The sequence below is a fragment of the Somniosus microcephalus genome, chromosome 17, assembly GCF_052327205.1.
Source record: "Somniosus microcephalus isolate GS21.2 chromosome 17, FLI_Smic_1.0, whole genome shotgun sequence".
Classification (NCBI taxonomy): Eukaryota; Metazoa; Chordata; class Chondrichthyes; order Squaliformes; family Somniosidae; genus Somniosus; species Somniosus microcephalus.
In genome coordinates, this window is record NC_141003.1 from 6,760,487 (window position 1) to 6,781,555 (window position 21,069).

The following is a 21,069-nucleotide window of genomic DNA, read 5'->3' on the forward strand; positions in this document are numbered from 1 at the left end:
GACCCTATGTTCCCCGACATCTCTGGGAGGTTATTTGTGTCCTCCTTTGTAAAGACAGAACCAAAGTATGTATTTAATTGGTCTGCCATTTCTTTGTTCCCCATTATAAATTCCACTGATTCTGACTGCAAGGGACCTACGTTTGACTTCACCAATCTTTTTCTCTTCACATATCTATAAAAGCTTTTAGTCAGTTTTTATGTTCCCTGCAAGCTTACTCTCATACTCTATTTCCCCCCTCTTAATTAATCCCTTTGTCCTCCTTTGTTGAATCCTAAACTGCTCCCAATCCTCAGGTTTACTGCTTTTTCTGGCCAATTTATATGTCCTCTCCTTGGATCTTTTGCTATCCCTAATTTCCCTTGTTAGTCACGGTTGAGTCACCTTTTTTTGTTTTATTTTTATGCCAAACAGGGATGAACAAATTCTGTAGTTCATCCATGCAATCTTTGAATGTTTGCCATTGCCCATCCTTTGCGTCAACCCTTTGAGTGACATTCCCCAATCAATCCTACCCAACTCGCACCTCATACCATTGTAGTCTCCTTTATTTAAATTCAGGACCCTACTGTACTCCCCATTTTAATGAAGAATTCTATCATATTATGATCGCTCCGACCCAAGGGGCCTCGCACAACAAGATTGCTAATTAATCCTCTCTCATTACATAATACCCAGTCTAAGATGGCCTGATCTCTAGTTGGTTCCTCGACATATTGGTCCAGGAAACCATCCCGTATACACTCCAGGAATTCCTCCTCCACAGTATTGTTACTAATTTGGTTAGCTGAATCTATATGTAGATTGAAGTCACCCATGATAACTGTTGTGCCCTTATTGCACGCTTCTCTAATTTCCCTTTTAATGCCATCCCCAACCTCCGTATTACTACTTGGAGGTCTATATACCACTCCCACGAACGTTTTCTGCCCCATGGTATTTCTCAGTTCTACCCATACAGATTCCACATCATCAGAGCTAATATCCTTCCTTACAATTGTGTTAATCCCCTCTTTAACCAGCAATGCTACCCCACCTCCTTTTCCTTTTTGCCTATCTTTCCTGAATATTGAATACCCCTGGATGTTGAGTTCCCAGCCTTGGCCACCCTGGAGCCATGTTTCCATAATCCCAATCATATCATATTAGTTTACCTCTATTTGCGCAGCTAATTCATCCACCTTATTACGAATGCTACTCGCATTAAGGCACAAAGCCTTCAGGCTTGTTTTTTTAACGCTCTTAGAGCTTTTAGAATTATTATTTACTGTGGCCATGTTTGACTTAAACCGTTGATTTCTCTGACTGCCACTTTTGTTTTTCTCCTTCCTGTCTTTTGCTTTTATCCTCGTTTCCCTTTCCTCTGTCTCCCTGCTCAGGTTCCCAACCCCCTGCCATTTTAGTTTAAACCCTCCCCGAGCACTAGCAAACACTCCCCCTAGGACATCGGTCCTGGCCCTGTCCAGGTGCAAACCGTCCGTTTTGTACTGGTCCCACCTCCCCCCAGAACCGGTTCCAATGTCCCAGGAATTTGAATCCCTCCCCCTTGCACCATTCATGATTGTGAAGAGCAGTATCATTAGAAATGTGCTGGCTACATTGGGACAGGAGAGCAGACTGATCCCAGAGGGGGAGGGCTACTGCAGCGGTCAACAGTGTTAAATGCTGTAGAGGTCGAGGAGGATAAAATACTGTGGTTATAGTCACCAAAGATGTTTTTGGGGACTTTGGCCAGGGCAGCATCAGTGCTGTGGCCAGGGTGAGAGCGGTACTGAAGGGATTTGAACAGGGAATTGCGGGCAGAGTGATTCGGGACCTGGGTGGTGACAATGCGTGCTGGGATCTTGGGATAGAAAGGGAGGTGGGAGGTTAGAGATTGGGTGGTGATTGGCGAGGACAAGGTTATAAAAAAAACATCTAGCAGTGAGCTGAAGACAGTAATTAATCTTTAAATCCTGCTAACAATGATCACCGACTAAAGCTGGCTTATATGATCAGGATATAAACATGGTTTAAATAAATCAGAACTAATCTAAGGAATTATTACAATGAATTCACTGTCAGATATCCATCATGTACTTATATATACACCCAATATACAAACACTGTGCTCTTTTCTGATTTTTTTTCTCCACTTGAGGATCCCCCTATTAGCATGCACTAATCCTTGGCCAAAGGATGGGTGGGGGGGGGGGGGGGGGGGTGGGCGGGGGTAAGAGAGAGGAGGAGACAAAATCATTATTCTCTGCTACTCTAGGCTGTACAAAAAAAAAGAGAAATAGAGTTAACGTTTCAGGTCGATGACCTTTCGTCAGAACAGTCCTAACGAAAGGTCATCGACCTGAAACGTGAACTCTGTTTCGCTCTTCACAGATGCTGCCTGACCTGCTGAGTGTTTCCAGCATTTTCTGTTTATATTTCAGATTTCAAGCATTCGCAGTATGGTGCTTTTGTACAAAAAAAGCCCAGTTAATTCATCAACATTAAAAAAAATGTTTCCCTCCCTATGGGGAGTCTACATGGGATGGAGGAATGAGTATTTTACAGGACCTTCTGCAAGATAATTAATATACACCCACAGCATCAATACTTCTAGCATTAATATTTTCCTTACCTCTCTTTTGCAATTCTAAGAAGCAGTGATCACAAACTCTAGCAGGTCGGTTTTTAAGGTAGTCCAGATTAAATTTGTTTGATGAACAAGCTTGGCAAACAATCTAAAAGATAAAACTGGATGACACATTGTGCTCAAGAAGAATTTCAGTCGGCTGAGTGCTACATTAAACTGAATGACAAAAGTACTATTTAGCTCAGGTCCAGAGGAAAATCCCATGAAACTAACATTTACACAAGTAATAGCCACAAATATCACACAAATATACAGTCATTGGTACAGATAAATAAGCATTTCCACACTCAGTAGGTTTGTCACTAGTGTCTAATTTTAACATGTGAAACAACACGATCATGTGTACAATAGATATTACTTCATCTTCCGATTAGGCACTCTGCAGCCTTCCGGTCTCAATATCGAGTTCAACAATTTCAGATCATAACCTCGGCCCCTATTTCATTTTCACTTATATTTTTCCACTCCTTTCCTTTCCCCCCCCCTTTCCTTTTGTTTCTCTCTCACACCTGGCAGCTATCTTTTGCCCTGCCAGTACACTTTACACCTAATCACAGCCTATTACCATCTCGTCTAGCTTCTAATCTCTTTTACTTCTTTTGGTTCTTTTATTCTTTTGTCCGATCGCAGCCCTGCCTTCGATCTAGTTCCTTTTCTCTCCAGTTTTGAAGAAGGGTCAAACCCGAAACGTCAACTCAAATTTCTCTCCACGGATGTTGCCTGACTTGCTGAGTTTTTCCAGCATTTTCTGTTGTTATTTTAGATATTACTTCTTGTTCCCACTCTTAATCATCAAGTAACTTATGTTACAATTTAGGCTACTTTTCAATACTTTATTTCTAGTCTCCACAAGGTTAGCTTCCATAGTCAAGCTTGCTCTTTTTCTATGAACTGAAACCTGACATCATGCATGAAATATTTGTGACAATACTGCTAAAGGGCAAATAATGACCTATCTGCCATTGGGAATAATAAGGCCGACCCAACATGCACTCCACGGGGGGAGGGATTCTCCTCTTTGGGACAGAGTTCCAGGGTAGCGGGGCTTCCAATAACCCCTCTGTATCCACCCCAACCCCAACCGTGACCCTTTTTCCAGATCGGGGATTATTGTATGTGTATGTTGGGCTCCTGGTAGATTTTCCTGCCATCAAGAGGGAGCCTGGCAGTGCAAGCGAGGAAACCCCTGAGCTGCTGCAACTGGGACACCACTGCAGCACCAGAGGAGATGGCGCAGGACCTTAAAGGCGCAGTAGCATCCCGAACATCAGAAGGAAGGCTCCTAATTAAGGTCTCAGTCAAGCTGAAGATCTTCAGCAGGTGTGTATGGGGCTGACTGGAGAGAGTGGGGGCCCCCACAAAGCCCTCTCCCTCCACTGAGGGAACTCAGAATCTTCACTGCCACTTCCTAGAGTCTGCTGCCACCTTCCACATGGCGGCCCCAGGAAGCTGGGGTGAAAAGAGCCATCCCCCCCACCACCACCATTTATCATATAGTGGTCAGGGACAGAGTGGCCAGCGACAGTTCTGGCAGAGGGGACGGGAACCTGATCAAGTCAGTAAAGTAGCAGTGGGCCTCACCACCTCAATTTTATAAAATTCTGTAACACAATCCCACCTGATTTCAGGCAGGATAATGGAGGAAAAATGTTTCCCACCACCCCACATCTCTTGTGGAAAATATCGCCATATAACTCAGGTTAAAAAGCACAAATGTTTCCCACCACCCCACATCTCTTGTGGAAAATATCGCCATATAACTCAGGTTAAAAAACACAAATTTGTGTTAAAAAAATTGAATGAAGAAAGAATAAATGAGTAGCAAGTTGCAATGCAATCCTTAATTCGCACTGTTAGTTTAAACAGTTTTCCTTGAACCAAAATAAAGATATTTTATCTTTAGGTCCAACCCTAACATTGTCATTAAACCTGCTGACAAGGGCTGTGCTGTTGTTGGTTGGCGAACCGACCTCTAATTTGTGGAGGCTGAACGGCAACTCTCCAACACCTCCCCGGACCACAAACCCACTCCCGAACATCAAGCCATTGTTTCCTCAGACAGTCACTGACCTCATCTCCTCTGGAGAGTCCCTCCCCCACAGCCACCAACCTCATCGTCCCCCAACCCCGTTTCTACCTCCTTTCCAAGATCCATAAACAGGACTGCCCTGGTAGACCCATTGTTTCAGCCTGTTCTTACCCCAGGAACTGATTTCTTCCTATTTCGACTCTTTTTTCTCCCCTTGGCCAGACTCTTCCGATGGCCTTTGCCACTTGAACAATTTCCTGGCCCTATCATCCCCTTTTCATTATGGACGTCCAGTCCCCATCCACCACCACCGTCCTCCACCTGGCTAAACTTGTCCTTGAATTGGACAACGTCCCCTTTGATTCCACTCACTTCCTCCAAATAAGAGGTGTTACTATGGAAGCCCGTAATGTTCCCTGTAATTTTTTTTGGACCGTGCGGCCCCTTTAACAGGGCCCTTCAATTTAAAAACCAACTCACTGGCTGTGCGGGACCCCTGGAGTACTGTGAGGCTGCGCAGCTTAAAGGGAACATTGCCCAATGTTACCTCTAATTTTTTTTGTGTGCGGTCCCTTTAACTGGCTGCATAGCCCATTCAAAATTTCAATTGTGGGAACATTGGTCCTAGATATGCCTGCCTTTTTGTGGGATACATGGAACATTCTTTGTTCCAGTCCTACACAGGTCCACTCCCTCATCTCTTTTTCCGATACAGTGATGACCATATCAGTGCTGCTTCCTGCTCTCACCCAAAACTGGAAAGTTTCATCAACTTTGCTTCCAATTTCCACCCCGCCCTCGTATTCACATGGTCCATCTCCAACTTTTCCCTTCCCTTCCTTGACTTCTCTATCTCCATTTCTGGGGATAGGCGGTCAACCAATATCCACGATAATCCAAAAGCAAAGTACTGCGGATGCTGGAAATCTGAAAAACAGAAAATGCTGGAAATACTCAGCAGGTCAGGCAGCATCTGTGGAGAGAGAGAGAGAGAGAGAGAGAGAGAGAGAGAGAGAGAGAGAGTGAGAGAGAGTGAACATTCAGGTCAACGTTAACTGTTTCTCTCTCCACAGATCCTGCCTGACTTGCTGAGTATTTCCAGCATTTGTTTTTATTTCTACTATAACCCCACTGATTCCCAGAGTTACCTGGAATATACTTCCTCCCACCCCACTTCCTGTAAGGATTCTATTCCATTCTCCCAGTTTCTCAGACATCATTGCATCTGTTCTGATGATGCCACCTTCCACACCAGTGCTTCCGATATATCTTCCTTATTTCTCACATGAGGATTCCCCTCCAGGGCCCTCGACCGTGTCCGTCCCATTTCCCGCACTTCTGCCTTCACCCTTTCCCCTCCCTCCCAGGACCATGATAGGGTTCCCCTTGTCCTCATCTTCCACCTCACCAGCCTCCTCATTCAATGGATCATCCTCCGCCATTTCCGCTACCTCCAGCATGATGCCACCACCAAACACATCTTCTCCTTCCCTCCCAGTTAAGCATTTCAAAGGGACCGCTACCTCTGTGACACCCTGGTCCACTCTTCCATCACCCCAACACACACTCCCCTTCCCATGGCACCTTTCCATGCAAGCGCAGGAAATGCAACATCTCCTCTTTCACCTCCTACCTTCCCACTGTCCAGGGCCCCTAAACACTCCTTCCAGGTGAAACAGCGATTTACTCGCACGTCTTGCAATTTAGTATACTGTATTCGCTGCTCACGATGCAGTTTCCTTTACATTGGGGAGACCAAACACAGATTGGGTGATTACTTTGCTGAACACCTTCATTGAATCCACAAGCATGACCCTGAGCTTCCATTTGCTTGCCATTTTAATTCTTCCTCCACTCCCACTCTGACTTCGGCCTCCTGCACTGTTCCAATGAAGCTCAACGGAAGCTCGAGGAACAGCACCTCATCTTTCGATCAGGCACTTTACAGCCCTCTGGACTCAACATTGAGTTCAACAATTTCAGATCATAACCACTGCTCCCATTTTTTCAGTCAGCAGGTTCTGGTAATGTTGCCATTTACAGCTCCTCTACACCCAGCTTTAGTTGGTCCATTACCATCTTCTTTTGCTTTGCACCATCATCCCTTTTGTCATTTAATCACTCCTGTCTTCCACCCCATCACAGACCTTCCCTTTTGTTCTTTCCTCCCCTCCCCACTTTCCCTGCCTCTGTACTTGCTTAAAAACTTGTACATCTAACGTTTTCCAGTTCTGACGAAAGGTTAACCTGAAACGTTAACTCTGTTTCTCTCTCCACAGATGCTGCCTGACTTGCTGAGCATTTCCAGCATTCTCTCTCTTTATTTCAGATTTTCAGCATCCGCAGTATTTTGCTTTTGTAAAGATCTTTTGAGCATGTTTTCACATAATCACATTCCTTTGCGCTCAAAGTCCTGCCTCGTGCAAATGGGAAGCTAACCAAGGAGCATGAATAAAGCAAACTGTACACATGATGGAATTGCTTGACGTTAATGAAAGAACTAGGGAAAGCTCGTCATTATTTAATCACCAGATGCAGGCAGCTTCTGGCTACAGATCTGTAAATCAGGAAAGAATTCAAAGATATTAGAGTGGCCTCTAAGGCACTGCTGCCACCTGGAGAACTGTACCCCAATAAAAGTCACCACCTTCAGAAAAGGAGTAAATAAAGGCAAATTAAAACAAAAACTACAGCCACACACTAACCTTTCCACATGCTCTACAATGATGCCGCCTCCAGGTAAGTGTAAAGTCACACGTGCAGATCATACACATGGTAGCACGAGGATCAGGGATCCATATGGGTGCCTTAGTGCCCAAAGGTGTATTTGGTTCTGCTTTATCTTGTTCTTCCTAGAAGGAAAAGAAGTTCACAATAGCACAGAAACTATAGGGCAACAAAACAATCCACATTACCTGCATTAAGTAGCAATACGTTCAGATGAAATAACAAGTATTTTGCCGCTCCTTTTAAAACTACCCATGTACTGGGAATGAGGTACCAAATGGAAACAAGGTGCTTCCTCAACCACGGGAGGAAGGGAGATCAGAGGACAACACAATCTGAGGTGCTCTTGAACAATTCTGAGTAACTGGCTCCAGACTGAGATCCAGGAGCACCTTACTGGATTCCAGCTATACACCAGACAGCTCCGTCATACCTGCCTTGGCCAGAAGTTAAGTTTGCTCAAGTATAGATTAAATGTCTGTATCACTGCAATTGAGGCAGGGCAGGGGCAGGAAAGAAAGCATTAAGTATCAGTTCTCAGAAGCCCAACCCTTTAGGAGTCTGTCCTCATTACTCTTCCATGGGTTAAAATTAAACAATTAGGGAAAATAAATGTATGAATTATATCACACCAAGGATCCCAAAATAGTCTTCAATATTTGATGCACTCACTCAAAGGGAGAATATTAGAGTACGAGATGGCAGAGAGCTGAAAGTATTAGGGCACAAACTCTAGTTCTAATGTCCTTGTGACATTCTGAAAGATTCAGAACTGGGATGTCCGACATAATTACGAAGGAACCCAATTTGTCTTTTCCCCAGCATAGCTCAATAAAGAGTAGGACTATGTTTTAAAAAATTACTCAACCTCACGTTTAGTTGAAGATGCTACCATCTAGATCTCACTGACAGTTGCACTAAACAGTTGACCATGCCATTTCCTTAAATTGTCCCACAATTACATAGAATTTACAGCTCAGAAACAGGCCTTTCAGACCAAATGCCGGTGTTGATGCTCCACACGAGCCTCCCCCACTCTGTTTACTTCATTTCACTATCAACATATACTTCTATTCCTTTCTCCCTCATGAACTTATCTAGCTGCCCCTTAAATGCATCTATGCTAATCGTTCAACCACTCCCTGTGGTAGCGAGTTCCACATTCTCACCACTCTGAGTAAAGAAGTTTCTCCTTAATTCCCGATTGGATTTATTAGTGACTATCTTATATTTAAGGCTCCTAGTTTTGGACACACCCACAAGTGGAAACATCTTCTCAATGTCTACCCTATTGAACCCTTTAATAATTTTAAGGATCTCTATCAGGTCACCTCTCAGTCTTCTCTTTTTAAAAAAAAAAAGAGCAAAGGGCCCCAGCCTGTTCAATGCACCTCGGGTTACCTCTTCTGCACCTGCACTGAAGCATTGCTAGGAAGAGGTAACCCATGAAGCTCTGTGGGGTGATTTAAACCACCCTCAGGAAAGTGAGTTTTTAATGCCACCATGGGAATATGGGCCCAAAACACTGGGCAGCTGCATGAAGAGCATGAAGGCTGGCAATTATGTATGGGCCAGACAGATGGTTGACCCAGAAAAATTAGCGTACAAATTATAAACTGCTTTGTTAGTTAACGACAAGCAAATGCAAAGCTACACAGTATTGAGCAACATTAGAAACGTACATAAGCATGGAAGTATTTAAAATAATTATATTGTTCAATTATAACAGTACAACAAAGTACAAGCATTTCGGCCTCGCAATTAACCTCAACATTTTCCTCGGACAGAAAAGTTACCCTTCCTGTTCTTTATTTTCTTGTACGGTGCCTGAAAGCCTTCTCTCTTTGTACTGATTCCACCATCATCAGCAATGAATGGCAGTGAAGAATCTAAAATTTTACTTGGGTGTGCTCAAAACACTCTGGTAACCCTCATGCTTCTGAGCCAGAAGGGTTCAAGCAACATTCCAGGACTTCAGAACAGAATCGGTCATTCAGCAGTGCGAGCCTGCTCAGCCATTCAATCCAATCTGCGCCTCAACACCTTTGATCCATTTCCCTGACCTAACAAAAATTCATCAGTCTCAGTCTTGAACATTTCAACTGATCCAGCATCCACAGCGTGTGTGTGTGTGTGTGTGTGTGTGTGTGTGTGTGTGTGTGTGTGTGTGTGTGTGTGGGGGGGGGGGGGGGGGGGAGGAGAATGTTACAGATTTCTGTTTTGCGTGAAGTAGTACTTCCTGGTCTCACCTCTAATTGGCCTAGCTCTAATCTTAAGATTAGGTCCCCTTGTTCTGGATTCCTCCACCCAAGGAAATAGATTCGCTGTATCTACTCGATTTTAAGTACCTCGATTAGATCACCCCGCAATCTTCTAAACTCGCGGGATTACAAGCCAAGTTTATGCAACCTGCCCTCAATTTAACCCTTTAAGCCCCAACATTGTTCTGATTAATCTGTGCTGCACCCCCGCCAATATATCCTCCCTGAGCTGCGGTGCCCAAAACTGAACACGGTACTCCAGATGGATCACTTCCTCCCTTTTGTGTTCCAGCCCCCGTGAGACAAAGGTCAATGTCCCATTCGCCCTTTTGATTACTTTTGTATCTGTGCACTAGTTTTTAGTGATTTGTGTACATGGACAACCAAATCCCTTTGCTCCTCCACAGTTCCTAGTGTCCCCTAATCCATTAAGAAAATAGTAGGATTTGTCTTTCTTGGATCCAAAATGGATACTTCTCCACATTGAACTCCATCTGCCACAGTTTTGTCCACTCACTCAATCTGTCTATGTCCCTTTCTGCTCCTATCTGCACAACTTAATGTGCCTCCTAACTTAGAGTTAACTACAAACTTTGATATACAACTCTCTATTCCTTTATCCAAGTCATTTATATGTATGATGAATAGCTGATGCTCCAGTAAAGATCCCTAGAGAAACACCACATGCTGCATCCTGCCGGTCAGGGAGTGTTCCCTTTTTCTCTATTCTCTGTTTCCCAACCAATTACCGACCCATATCACAAAGTCACCTCCAATTCCGTGCCCTTTTATTTTTGCTAGTAATCTCTTGTGCCGAACCTTATCAAATGTCTTCTGGAAGTACATATAGAGCACATAATCTAGGCTGACACTTCAGTGCAGCACTGTCAGTTACCATCTTTCGGGTGAGATGTTAAACTGAGGCCCCACCTGCTCCCTCAGGTGGACGTAAAAGATACCATGGCACTTTCTGAAGAGCAGGGGGAGTTCGCCCAGGGACCTGGCCAAAATTTAGCTCATTGCTGTTCGTGGGACCTTGCTGTGCACAAATTGGCTGCCACGTTTCCCTACATTACAACAACTTAAACCCTTTACCTGACAGGACTCAGGAAAAAAACCAAAAGCAGCCATCAGCCAGCCTGTATTATGTGGCTCTCTTTTGATTAAAATCAAACTAGATCTAACTTACTGAGGTCACAATATATTCGTAAATGTGCATGTATGGGTTTCAGGTGAAGACAGGATAGAGCTCATCTGTGATCCCTCTAGTTGGATAATCTGCCAACCTCACCGTACAAATTCAAATGAAGGATGGCCAATTGGTTGAGGGGCCAGCGAACTACCACTACCCATGGAACTGTACCCCAGTAAGTATCAGAGCCTTTAAGCAATGGGAGAAAAGGTGAGCTGGTACATGTCAGTTCTCCATGTATCAAAAGAAACAAAGAATCTGACTGCACAAAGTCTTCCATCAGGTTTGATTAAATCTGATAAAATAGAGTGGCTGAAGCAGATAGCATTGACACATTTTAAGGGAAGGTTTGATGCATACACGAGGGAGCAGGGAATAGAGGGAAGCTGCGGCAGGTTGGGAAGAGGTAATGAGAGTGGGAGGAGGCTTGTGTGGAGTATAAACACTGGCATAGACCAGTTGGACCAACGGCCTGATTCTGTGCTGTAGATTCAACTTAGTATATGCAATATGTAAAGATGGTCAAGTGAACTCACAGTTCTTACTGTTGATTTTTTGAAAAGGATCTGGAAGCTGAGCAGAAATCATTAGTTAAGCTTAGTTTTTTTTAAATCTCTAATTAAATCTGATTTAAACAAAAGACAGCTCTGCAAGCCATTTGAATTATAGTCAACACATTTCAAATCGTTCTTCCTTGAAGTTCAAGTACCAGAGTTCTTGAAAAAAAATCCACACTTGCACTTCCTTAGTTTAGTTTTAGGTTTTCATATTGAAATGGTCCACTTTTCTCAATCATTGATGTTACTGATGTCCAGAACCAGTGTTTTGTGGGCCGGAACCTCAAGGGAATTATTATTTTAACTGCTGCATTCTTCTCATGCTATGAATTTATTACCATCAGTGTCAAAAAGGAAAATTTGAATTTCACTTTTAAAATTTGAACAATGTCGTTGCCTTAACTTCTGCTCACAACAGGTTTAGATGTTACTCCAACTGACACCCCCACAATTAGATGCGCAAGGAGTATCAATAAATAAGATCGATAGGGGCGATGAGGAGCTTTTGTCCAAACCATGCAGGTCTTTCACTTCTGTCCGGTTAGTCATCACTTACTATTGTTCATAACAATGATGATTGACCAATCAGACAAGTCTGTGCTCATGTTGCCCACACCTCAATGTCTTCCGTGGTTTTGAGGTTTGGAAATCATCTGAGGGCCCTGTATTACAAGCTGGCTTTCCGAATACCTTTTCTTGTAGCCAACCGAAAAGTTACCTCCCAGAAGCAAGCTGGCACTTCCTATTAACTGAACTGTGACTGCATACACAAAGCAATCTAGGATAACATGGCCTGGGTGAACAATTAACCTACTTAGGATCTCCACTAAGCACCTATGTCATTTGAGAAGACAATTAATATCAATCGTGCCAGACATTTTCATAGAAAATTAAGCTAACAGGCAGGTTTAATCACCAAAAGAGTAATTTACAGCAGCAAGCAGCAACAGCAAGTTGTTGAAGCCAGTCCAAATAACAACTTTGAACCAGTTCATGAAAGTATTAAAAAGACAAGCCAATCAGCCGCGTTCATTTGAAGATTTCTATGCCAATCTTTCAAACAAATGATACTTCTTGCCCGATCCCTACCAGTTACACTGTTTGATGTCTTACCCATCTCCACACTGGCTGCAGCTATTCCAAAATCATAGCTAATTGGTATATTAAAAATGTAAATTTTTATAACCATAAAACCCTGAGAAGTCAATCTGCATAATAGAGGCAATAGTTATTAAACTGTTACAACATTCACCATGTGCAAACACACAGGACTGAACATGGCGAGGTGCGGTGTTTGCTGAGAATTGCGAATCGACATTGTCTGCGGTGCAGATTATTGATGCCTTCCAATGAAACCCAGTTCAAAACAAGTGGTCTTTCTGATCAGACAAACTAGATGTCACTTGCTCACAACAACTTTTTAATCAAAATATTAGTGTATTAAGAACTCTGTTTTATCTCAGAGTTTTGATAGCCATCTTGCCAAAATGTTGACTTAATGAATGCACAGCTTCCAGTTTGAGCTTGATATTTATAGAAGGACCGATTTTAAAAGGAAGAAATCCTGTAAAGAAATGACAGAAAAATAAACCTGGGATAAAATATCCCATTTTTGTTGCACCCGGTTTTGTGTGTTCACTGAAACAGACTTTATACAAGAGGTTTGTTTTGTACCATCATACCTCAAGACTTTTACTTGCAGTGAATGTTATCCTTTTTTTTGTATAGTCCTCAATGGCCTTAGAAATGGCTTCTAACCATTCATCTCTTTCTGCTGCTGAACTGTATATTGAAAAGAGTCAAAGTTAGGAATTAGTATAGACAAAGATAAGACACTTTAAATGAAACTGACAAAGTAATATAGGATTAGGACAATCTAATGAGAACTGACCTGATGTGTGTTACTAGCATTTTCTGTTTTTGTTTCAACCTAATGCTTTGACACCTTTGTGATTGGCTTATTTCTGTTAGATTCCAATGCTGTGTGTGATGGATGTTGGGAGGGAAAAAGCTACATCCCTACTTACCCAGATGAAGCTTGAATTGAAGCTGTAAAGTTACCCAATCTCTGTTCACTGTTTTTCCCAAATGAAGATTCAAAGTGCTATCTTGTTCAGATATATAATTAAAATTACTTCTGTCCAACAGATTTATAATAAGATGCACAACTAGTTCCATTACTAAAATTTTAATACATGAAGCAGGTAAAATGAATGAACTAATAATTGTGTTTTATTGCAACAGAGGACATTCAAACTCAACTTTTACTACAAGGGGCAGGAAAGTTCAGGGGGAGTACTTTGTCCTCAAATACTTCCTCTTTTTATAGGAGAAAAATATACACACCCAACATTTGACATTTTAACAAAAATGTCAAAAGAATTTGCCAACATGGAGGCCCTTCCTGCTAGGACAGCAGTGACATCAGCACCAGGATTGTCCTGGGGCTCAATCCCAAGGCAGCCCAGTCCCTGCCCTAGAATCTCCTGAGCCCAGGAAAGCACACATCTTAACTGTTTAATATGATGCTGTTTCAGACACACAGGGATTCTCTCCATCACTTACATTACTGGAGTGACCTATCAGGAAGGGAGACCCGAGTCAAGGCACGCCTAAGTGGCAATAAATTGGCATTTTAGTATATATATTCTGCTATAAAAGGGGGAACTCTTTCATCAGAAGGCACTGCCTCTAGACTTCCCTTCCCCTTCAATAGTTCCCGCACTGTTTTCACTTCCAGATGTAGCACAGCCTAATGTCAATCATGCCACTACCGTCAGTAATGAAAACAATTGTATCCTAGCTTCCTGCTGTGAGATATCAGAGCACTGCAGACATCCTGACCTGAGCTACTACAAAGTTAGTTGTAAAGGGCTGTATTAAAAAAAAAACTGTCTCAGGAAGGATAGAGGAAACAAATCAGCCCACTGACATCAGTACTGTTTCGGAGCAATCTGTGCCAATATTTCAACGCTACTTTGAACAGTTAAGGTTAGAGCGGAGTTACTGTGTGTCTTTTACCATGTACCTGGATAAGTTGCATGCAATGCTAGATATATAGATTTAAAGACAGCTTGCCAGTCAACCTTTCTATAAACAAATTTTTATTTTTTATTTTTTTATAAACAAAAACCTTCTCCCAAGCTGACGATGGAAGTAACAAGTGAAGTGCAACAAAAACACATCACAGGGTCAAATCCTAAGCAAACGCTCAGACAAGTTCCAACAACAGAACAGCCAATGTGCATGTTTATCCTCAGAAGGAAACAATACTTTCACACGCAGAATACTCTCTTGCTTCTCCTAGTGGTCAGTTTGGAGTATTATTCACGGAGGCCTAAGAATAAGTTGCCTGCCCTCGGCAGAGGGGAAAGGACAAAAACAAAAATAAACTCAACACCCTTAATAAAAAAATGTGCGGGAAGTTCCACTGGTACTGTAACTGTTCTACTATGGAGCAACAATGGACTTTTCATTAGTGTTCCCATTATCCATGTTATCTGTCAGAACCTTGCAGGAGTCAAGATTGTCAGCACCTGTTCTTTCCTTTCAAAATGTCCAGGTCAAGAGTTGATCAACAGTCATCTCCTGCCGACAAGATAAGCTGGCTAAATGAGCAATTTACAGCTCACCCCAGCGCACACTTGCCAGTTCAGCCATCAGCTCTGCCAAAGACCCAATCCACCAAAATGTTCCCCTCGCCCCCATACCATCACAGCCCCACAAAACACAGAAGGGAAGCATTGTGGGCTTGTGTCCAGTAATCTTGTCAGCTCCACTGCAATCTGTGCTGTGAAGATTGCGATGGGATTGCTGGAGGTGAGCGCTCTGTAAAGGGAGGAGTGTCATGGGTGGTGTTGGAGGAGTGTTTTTGCTTGCTTCTCAGATTGGGTAACTGCAACACCGACAGGTGCTAGGAAGAGCAGTGTGCTGGAGATCAGCTGTGGCTCAGTGGGTAGAACTCTCGCCTCTGAGTCAAAAGATTGTGGGTTTACGTCCTACTCCAGAGAATCGAGCACAAACTCTAGGCTGACACTCCAGTGCAGTGCTGAGGGAGTGCTGCACCGTCGGAGGTGCCGTCTTGCGAATGAGACGTCAAACCGAGGCCCCATCTGCCCTCTCAGGTGGACACAAAAGATCCCATGGCACTATTCGAAGAGGAGCAGGGGAGTTCTCTCCGATGTTCTGGCCAATATTCACTCCTCAACCAACGCCTAAAACAGATTATCTGGACAGATCACTCTGCTGTTTGTGGGAGCTTGCTGTGCACAAATTGGCTGCCACGTTTCCTACATTACAACAGTGACTACACTTCAAAAGTACTTCATTGGCTGTAAAGTGCTTTGGGATGTCCTGAGGTAGTGAAGGCGCTATATAAATGCAAGACTTTCTTTTAAATGATGGTGAGGACTGAAGTGGGCAGGTGGAGGGAGATGCAGTATTTAAAATGCATCACAGAAATCAGTCGTGTAATTTGGGGGCTTGATTATTTGCCAATTTCCAATATGTCTGGGGCTTTCCTTCATTATGGTGGATAATCAAAAATCCAGTCTAGTAAGGGTTGGGTTTGTGTCCACAATTCCACAAATTAATTTCCTGATCTGGGCCACATTTAGGAAGGCAACAAGTGGAAGGCAAGAGATAGTGAGTGATGATCAGAGGAGTCACTCCAGGTGACTCCTGCATACCTTCGTGCAGTCAGATAAAGAACGGTAATAATGAAAGGCAAGGAACAAGTCTCTTGATGCTCCTTGTTAATGTTAAGTAAAACAATAGCCAGACAGAACCAAGAGAGGTTTGTAACAAAAACTGGAAAAAGATTATGTAATTATCACTCTGCCCTTTGAGTTGGAGTCTCTGTTGTAGTAAAACACAATTTGTCAGGGGGTTTCTTTTTTTCTATATCAATGCTACTCCTACCTCAGCAGCAGTGATATGGAAAAATAAATCCCCTAACACAGGGAAGGAGAGGAGATAGAAGACTGCATACACTGAGAAAACCACACACACACATACACATACAAAGCAAGAGAAAAAATGAACAAAAAGCACACAGAGGGACAGCAGCAGAAATTCAAGACGAATGGATAAGAAATTGACAGAAGAATAAGCAGCAGGTACTTGTTAGGAAAGTGATGCGCGAGTGAGGGAAAGGATCGGAGTGCAATGCCCTAGGGATCGATGTTAGATTCCCCACTGCTTCTAATTTGGATTAATGGTCTTGATTTAGAAGCTGCCAAAGACCTACAAAATGGGTTAGATAAAATATGTAACTGACTGGAGCAGAGGCATGTAAATCTCAATACGGATAAGTCGAAAGTACTGCATAAAGGGAAGCAAAAAGACAACATATGTACTCCAATGATTTTGAAATAGCTACAGGTGATGTTGAAAGGGACCAAAGAGTTTTAGTACACTCGGCACTTACATTTCAGATCATTGCAGAACAAGTAAAGGAAATCGGATACTGAACTATATAACTAAATCAATCAAATTCAAGTCATAGGATGGTGTGCCAAATCCACACAGCATAGAAACATAGAAGATAGGAACAGGAGTAGGCCATTCGGCCCTTCGAGCCTGCTCCGCCATTCAACGAGATCATAGCTGATCATCCAAACCCTAGCACCCGGTCCCTACACCGACAGCCATCCCACCCAAGCCCCATCCCCGTAACCCCGCGTATTTAATCCCCCCTAACACTAAGGGTCAATTTATCATGGCCAATCAACCTAACCCGCACATCTTTGGACTGTGGGAGGAAACCGGAGCACCCGGAGAAAACCCACGCAAACACGGGGAGAATGTGCAAACTCCACACAGACAGTCACCCGAGGCCGGATTCGAACCTGGGTCCCTGGCGCTGTGAGGCAACAGTGTTAACCACTATGCCACCGTACTACCCGCACTCTGGTCATAGTGCACCTTGAGTTCTGTGCTCAGTCTTGGCCTTCAAGACACAAAGGAGGCATTCAAACCCTGCAGGTTGTTTAGAGATAGAGCCTTTAGACGATCCCTGGCATCAGATGACTCAGTTATGAGAAAAGATCGCAGAAACTTGAGCGTTTCAACCTGGAAAGCTGGTGACTAAGAGTGGACCTTGTTGTGGTATACAAGATAGTAAATGTTCCAGAAAAGATAAATCAGAAAAACTATAAACTAAACCATGATAGGCATAAATGGGTCATTTTCTGGTTGGCAAGATGTAACCAGTGGGGTGCCACAGGGATCAGTGCTGGGACCTCAACTATTTACAGTTTATATAAATGACTTGGATGAAGGGACCAAAGGTATGGTTGCTAAATTTGCTGATGACAGAAAGATTGGTAGGAAAGTAAATTGTGAAGAGGACATAAGGAGGCTACAAAGGGATATAGATAGGTTAAGTGAGAGGGCAAAGATCTGGCAAATGAGTATAATGTGGGAAAATGTGAAATCGTCCATTTTGGCAGGAAGAATAAAAAAGAAGCATATTATCTAAGTGGTGAGAGATTGCAGAGCTCTGAGATGCAGAGGGATCTGGGTGTCCTAGTGCATGAATCGCAAAAGGTTACTATGCAGGTACAGCAAGTAATTAGGAAAGCTAATAGAATGTTATTGTTTATTGCGAGGGGAATTGAATACAAAAGTAGGGAGGTTATGCTTCAGTTGTACAGGGCATTGGTGAGACCACATCTGGAGTACTGTGTACAGTATTGGTCTCCTTATTTAAGGAAGGATGTAAATGTGTTGGAGGCAGTTCAGAGAAGGTTTACTAGACTAATACCTGGAATGGGCGGGTTGTCTTATGAGGAAAGGTTGGACAGGCTAGGCTTGTATCCGCAGGAGTTTAGAAGAGTAAGAGGTGACTTGATTGAAACATAAGATCCTGAGGGGTCTGGACAGGGTGGATGCGGAGAGGATGTTTCCTCTTGTGGGAGAATCTAGAACTAGGGGTCACTGTTTAAAAATAAGGGGTCGCCCATTTAAGACAGAGATGGGGAGAATTGTTTTCTCACACAGGGTCGTGAGTCTTTGGAACTCTCTTCCCCAGAGGGCGGTGGAGCAGAGTCTTTGAATATTTTTAAGGCAGAGGTAGATAGATTCTTGATAAGCAAGGGGGTGAAAGGTTATCGGGGGTAGGCGGGAATGTGGAGTAATCGGATCAGCCGTGATCTTATTGAATGGCGGAGCAAGCTCGAGGGGCCGAGTGGCCTACTCCTGCTCCTAATTCGTATGTTCGTATGACTGTAGGACAAGATGATTCAGATTTAAATTGGCAAAAGGCAAATTTAGAATTGATGTCTGGAAATTATTGACACAAAGTGTGATCAATACAGGGAAATTACTTCTGGGTTATGTAATAGAGGCAAAAACGCTGGAAACATTAAAATAAAATGTTGCGATGGGGGTGTTCTTTTGGGACAGGTCACTGGCCTTCATAATCTGTATTTAACTTGTGACAGAATGTGAGAGAGAGAGAGAGAGAGAGAATTTTTGGCCAATTACTGTTAAGGATAGGCTCCTCATGGGAGCAGGACTTGTGCAAAAGCAGGTTTAAAAAATATATAAAATTAGAAACAGAGAGTTCAGGGTTGTCCCCCAACAAAATTAGTTACCCAAAAGAATCAAGAATCAGTTGCAGAAATGAGCTGTAAAGTTAATGAGCAATCATTGATCTCCCAGCAACCACAATGCACCAATCTTATTTCCCCAGCCCCCAACACCTATTCCAACGGAGACCTCACCCCTGCTTTGATCCAAGAGTACTATCTAACTCTATGCAGCCATCTCGATACCAGTTATATATTTGTGAGTATAGGAATTGCTGGACGAAAAAAGACCACAGTCCATCCAGTTCATCTTCTACCATCCTGGGAGTCACTGATACAATAATGTTGTTGTTGACTAATCACAGCAACCAATCTCTATCAATGAGTCTACAACAGACCCAGACATGAGGTGAGGAAACCCCAGTGGTGGAGAGCTTTGGGAACCAGAGGTCCACAGTCACCTGTTCCTCCCGAGCCTGCTGCACGCGCCTCACGTCTTCTCTCCAATTACTCATATACTGGATCCCCAAATGTTATTTTCTGAAAGAAATCTAGCTAATTTTCATTTAAATGAATCAATGCTATATGCTTCCACCTCCCTCGGTTGTTCCATAGACTGACCACTTGCCGTGTCCTCTGGTTCTGGACATGGTCTACATTATCCGGTCCCTTTAAAATCCTATAAACAACAATCATATCCTCTGAACCTTCACTTTTACAGTGGAGAATATGCCAAATTTACATAATCGCTCCTCATAATTCAATCCCTCCATCCCCTCATTCATTCTGGTCGCTCTTTCCTGTATCCTTTCAATAGCTGCAATATCCTTTTCATACTTCTGTGACCAGACCTGTACACAGTATTCTCAGTGCGGTCGCACCAATGATTTATAAAGTGTCAAGATCACCTCAATATTGACCTTTTATCTGATTTGTTTTACTCACTGCCATTGTGCATTGTTGCGATAGTTTCATTTTATTGTCGATCAGGAGCCCGGATTTCTTATTTCCATGCATATTATTTTCCTTCTATTTAAGTTTCTCTCTCCACAGATGCTGCCTGACTTGCTGAGTATTTCCAGCATTTTCTGTTTTTATTTCAGATTTCCAGCATCCGCAGTATTTTGCTTTTGTATAAGTAATAATCCCTTTCTGATAGACCGATATTGCAACCCTTGGTGCAGTCTAAGTGATACTGTATCTATTTGATTCAGATCTGGCTGTTGAGGTATTACCTTGCTGACAGAATGAATGACCGTTCCACACTTTCTATGTTCAGTTCATTCTGGTAGGCTTCTTGAGATGGCTTACTGACCTACGGGAGAAAGAACACATTTCATACATTCAAACTGCAATTTAAAAAAAAAAAACAGGTCAACAAAAATCATACATTTGTATTTTGTCTGTAAAATTAGATTGAATTGAATTAAGGATGAAACTGCATTCTATAGTTACTGATGAAATTGTTCCTAACTGCCTGGTAAATACTGGTTCAGACAGAGAATCAAACAACTAGAAACAGGCAACTGTATAGAAAGTAGTTGTTTCAGCTTTTCAATGGCTGCAGTAGGGGTCAGCTTCAAGCACTGGCTGGTGCTTGTGTCTTAGTTTCATCTGTTCTTAGAAGTGGCACCAGTTAATGTGGAAAATGTGCAACTCACATTTACAGTAGGTTCAGCACAGAGTAGAGTACATAAAAATGCAGCAATATTTGCACACCAATGCTATGATGTCAAGGAAACTGTGAAGACAACAGTGTGTGTGCAGAAAATTGGGATGGCTAATTGATAGGCTACATAGAATAATCAAACCAACTTCAAATGTTACTTAAAAACACTTCATTTAATACACATTTAACTTCACTCACATTTCTAGTTAACAGACATCTGGAGTCACCCGAACACCCATTTCAACATACTCAGTAGAGTGACATAGATTGCCCACTCTGTAAAATCCATTTATTTGAACTGTCAAACAGTCCTCCTTTGCTTAAACTTTAACAGCGGTATTTCTGAATAGATCACAGCGGGCTTCCAAACTAGCAACAGTAACAGTGGGCCTGCCATACAGAATTACAGTAGTTCAAGTGACTACCTTTACTTGTTGCAACTGATTACTAAATGACAGTTTATTTCTCAATGG

General features: G+C 42.8%; 1 protein-coding gene across 1 annotated transcript in view; it reads right to left on the reverse strand.

Annotated features, from left to right (window-relative positions):
- The window catches only part of fgd6 (FYVE, RhoGEF and PH domain containing 6), a 114,814-nt gene that overhangs the window by 24,955 nt on the left and 68,790 nt on the right, over positions 1-21,069 (reverse strand). The window contains 4 exon segments of the mRNA XM_086009874.1: positions 2,615-2,717; positions 7,364-7,510; positions 13,078-13,177; positions 20,163-20,242. Of these exon segments, the coding sequence (XP_085866000.1) occupies positions 2,615-2,717; positions 7,364-7,510; positions 13,078-13,177; positions 20,163-20,242 (430 nt within the window).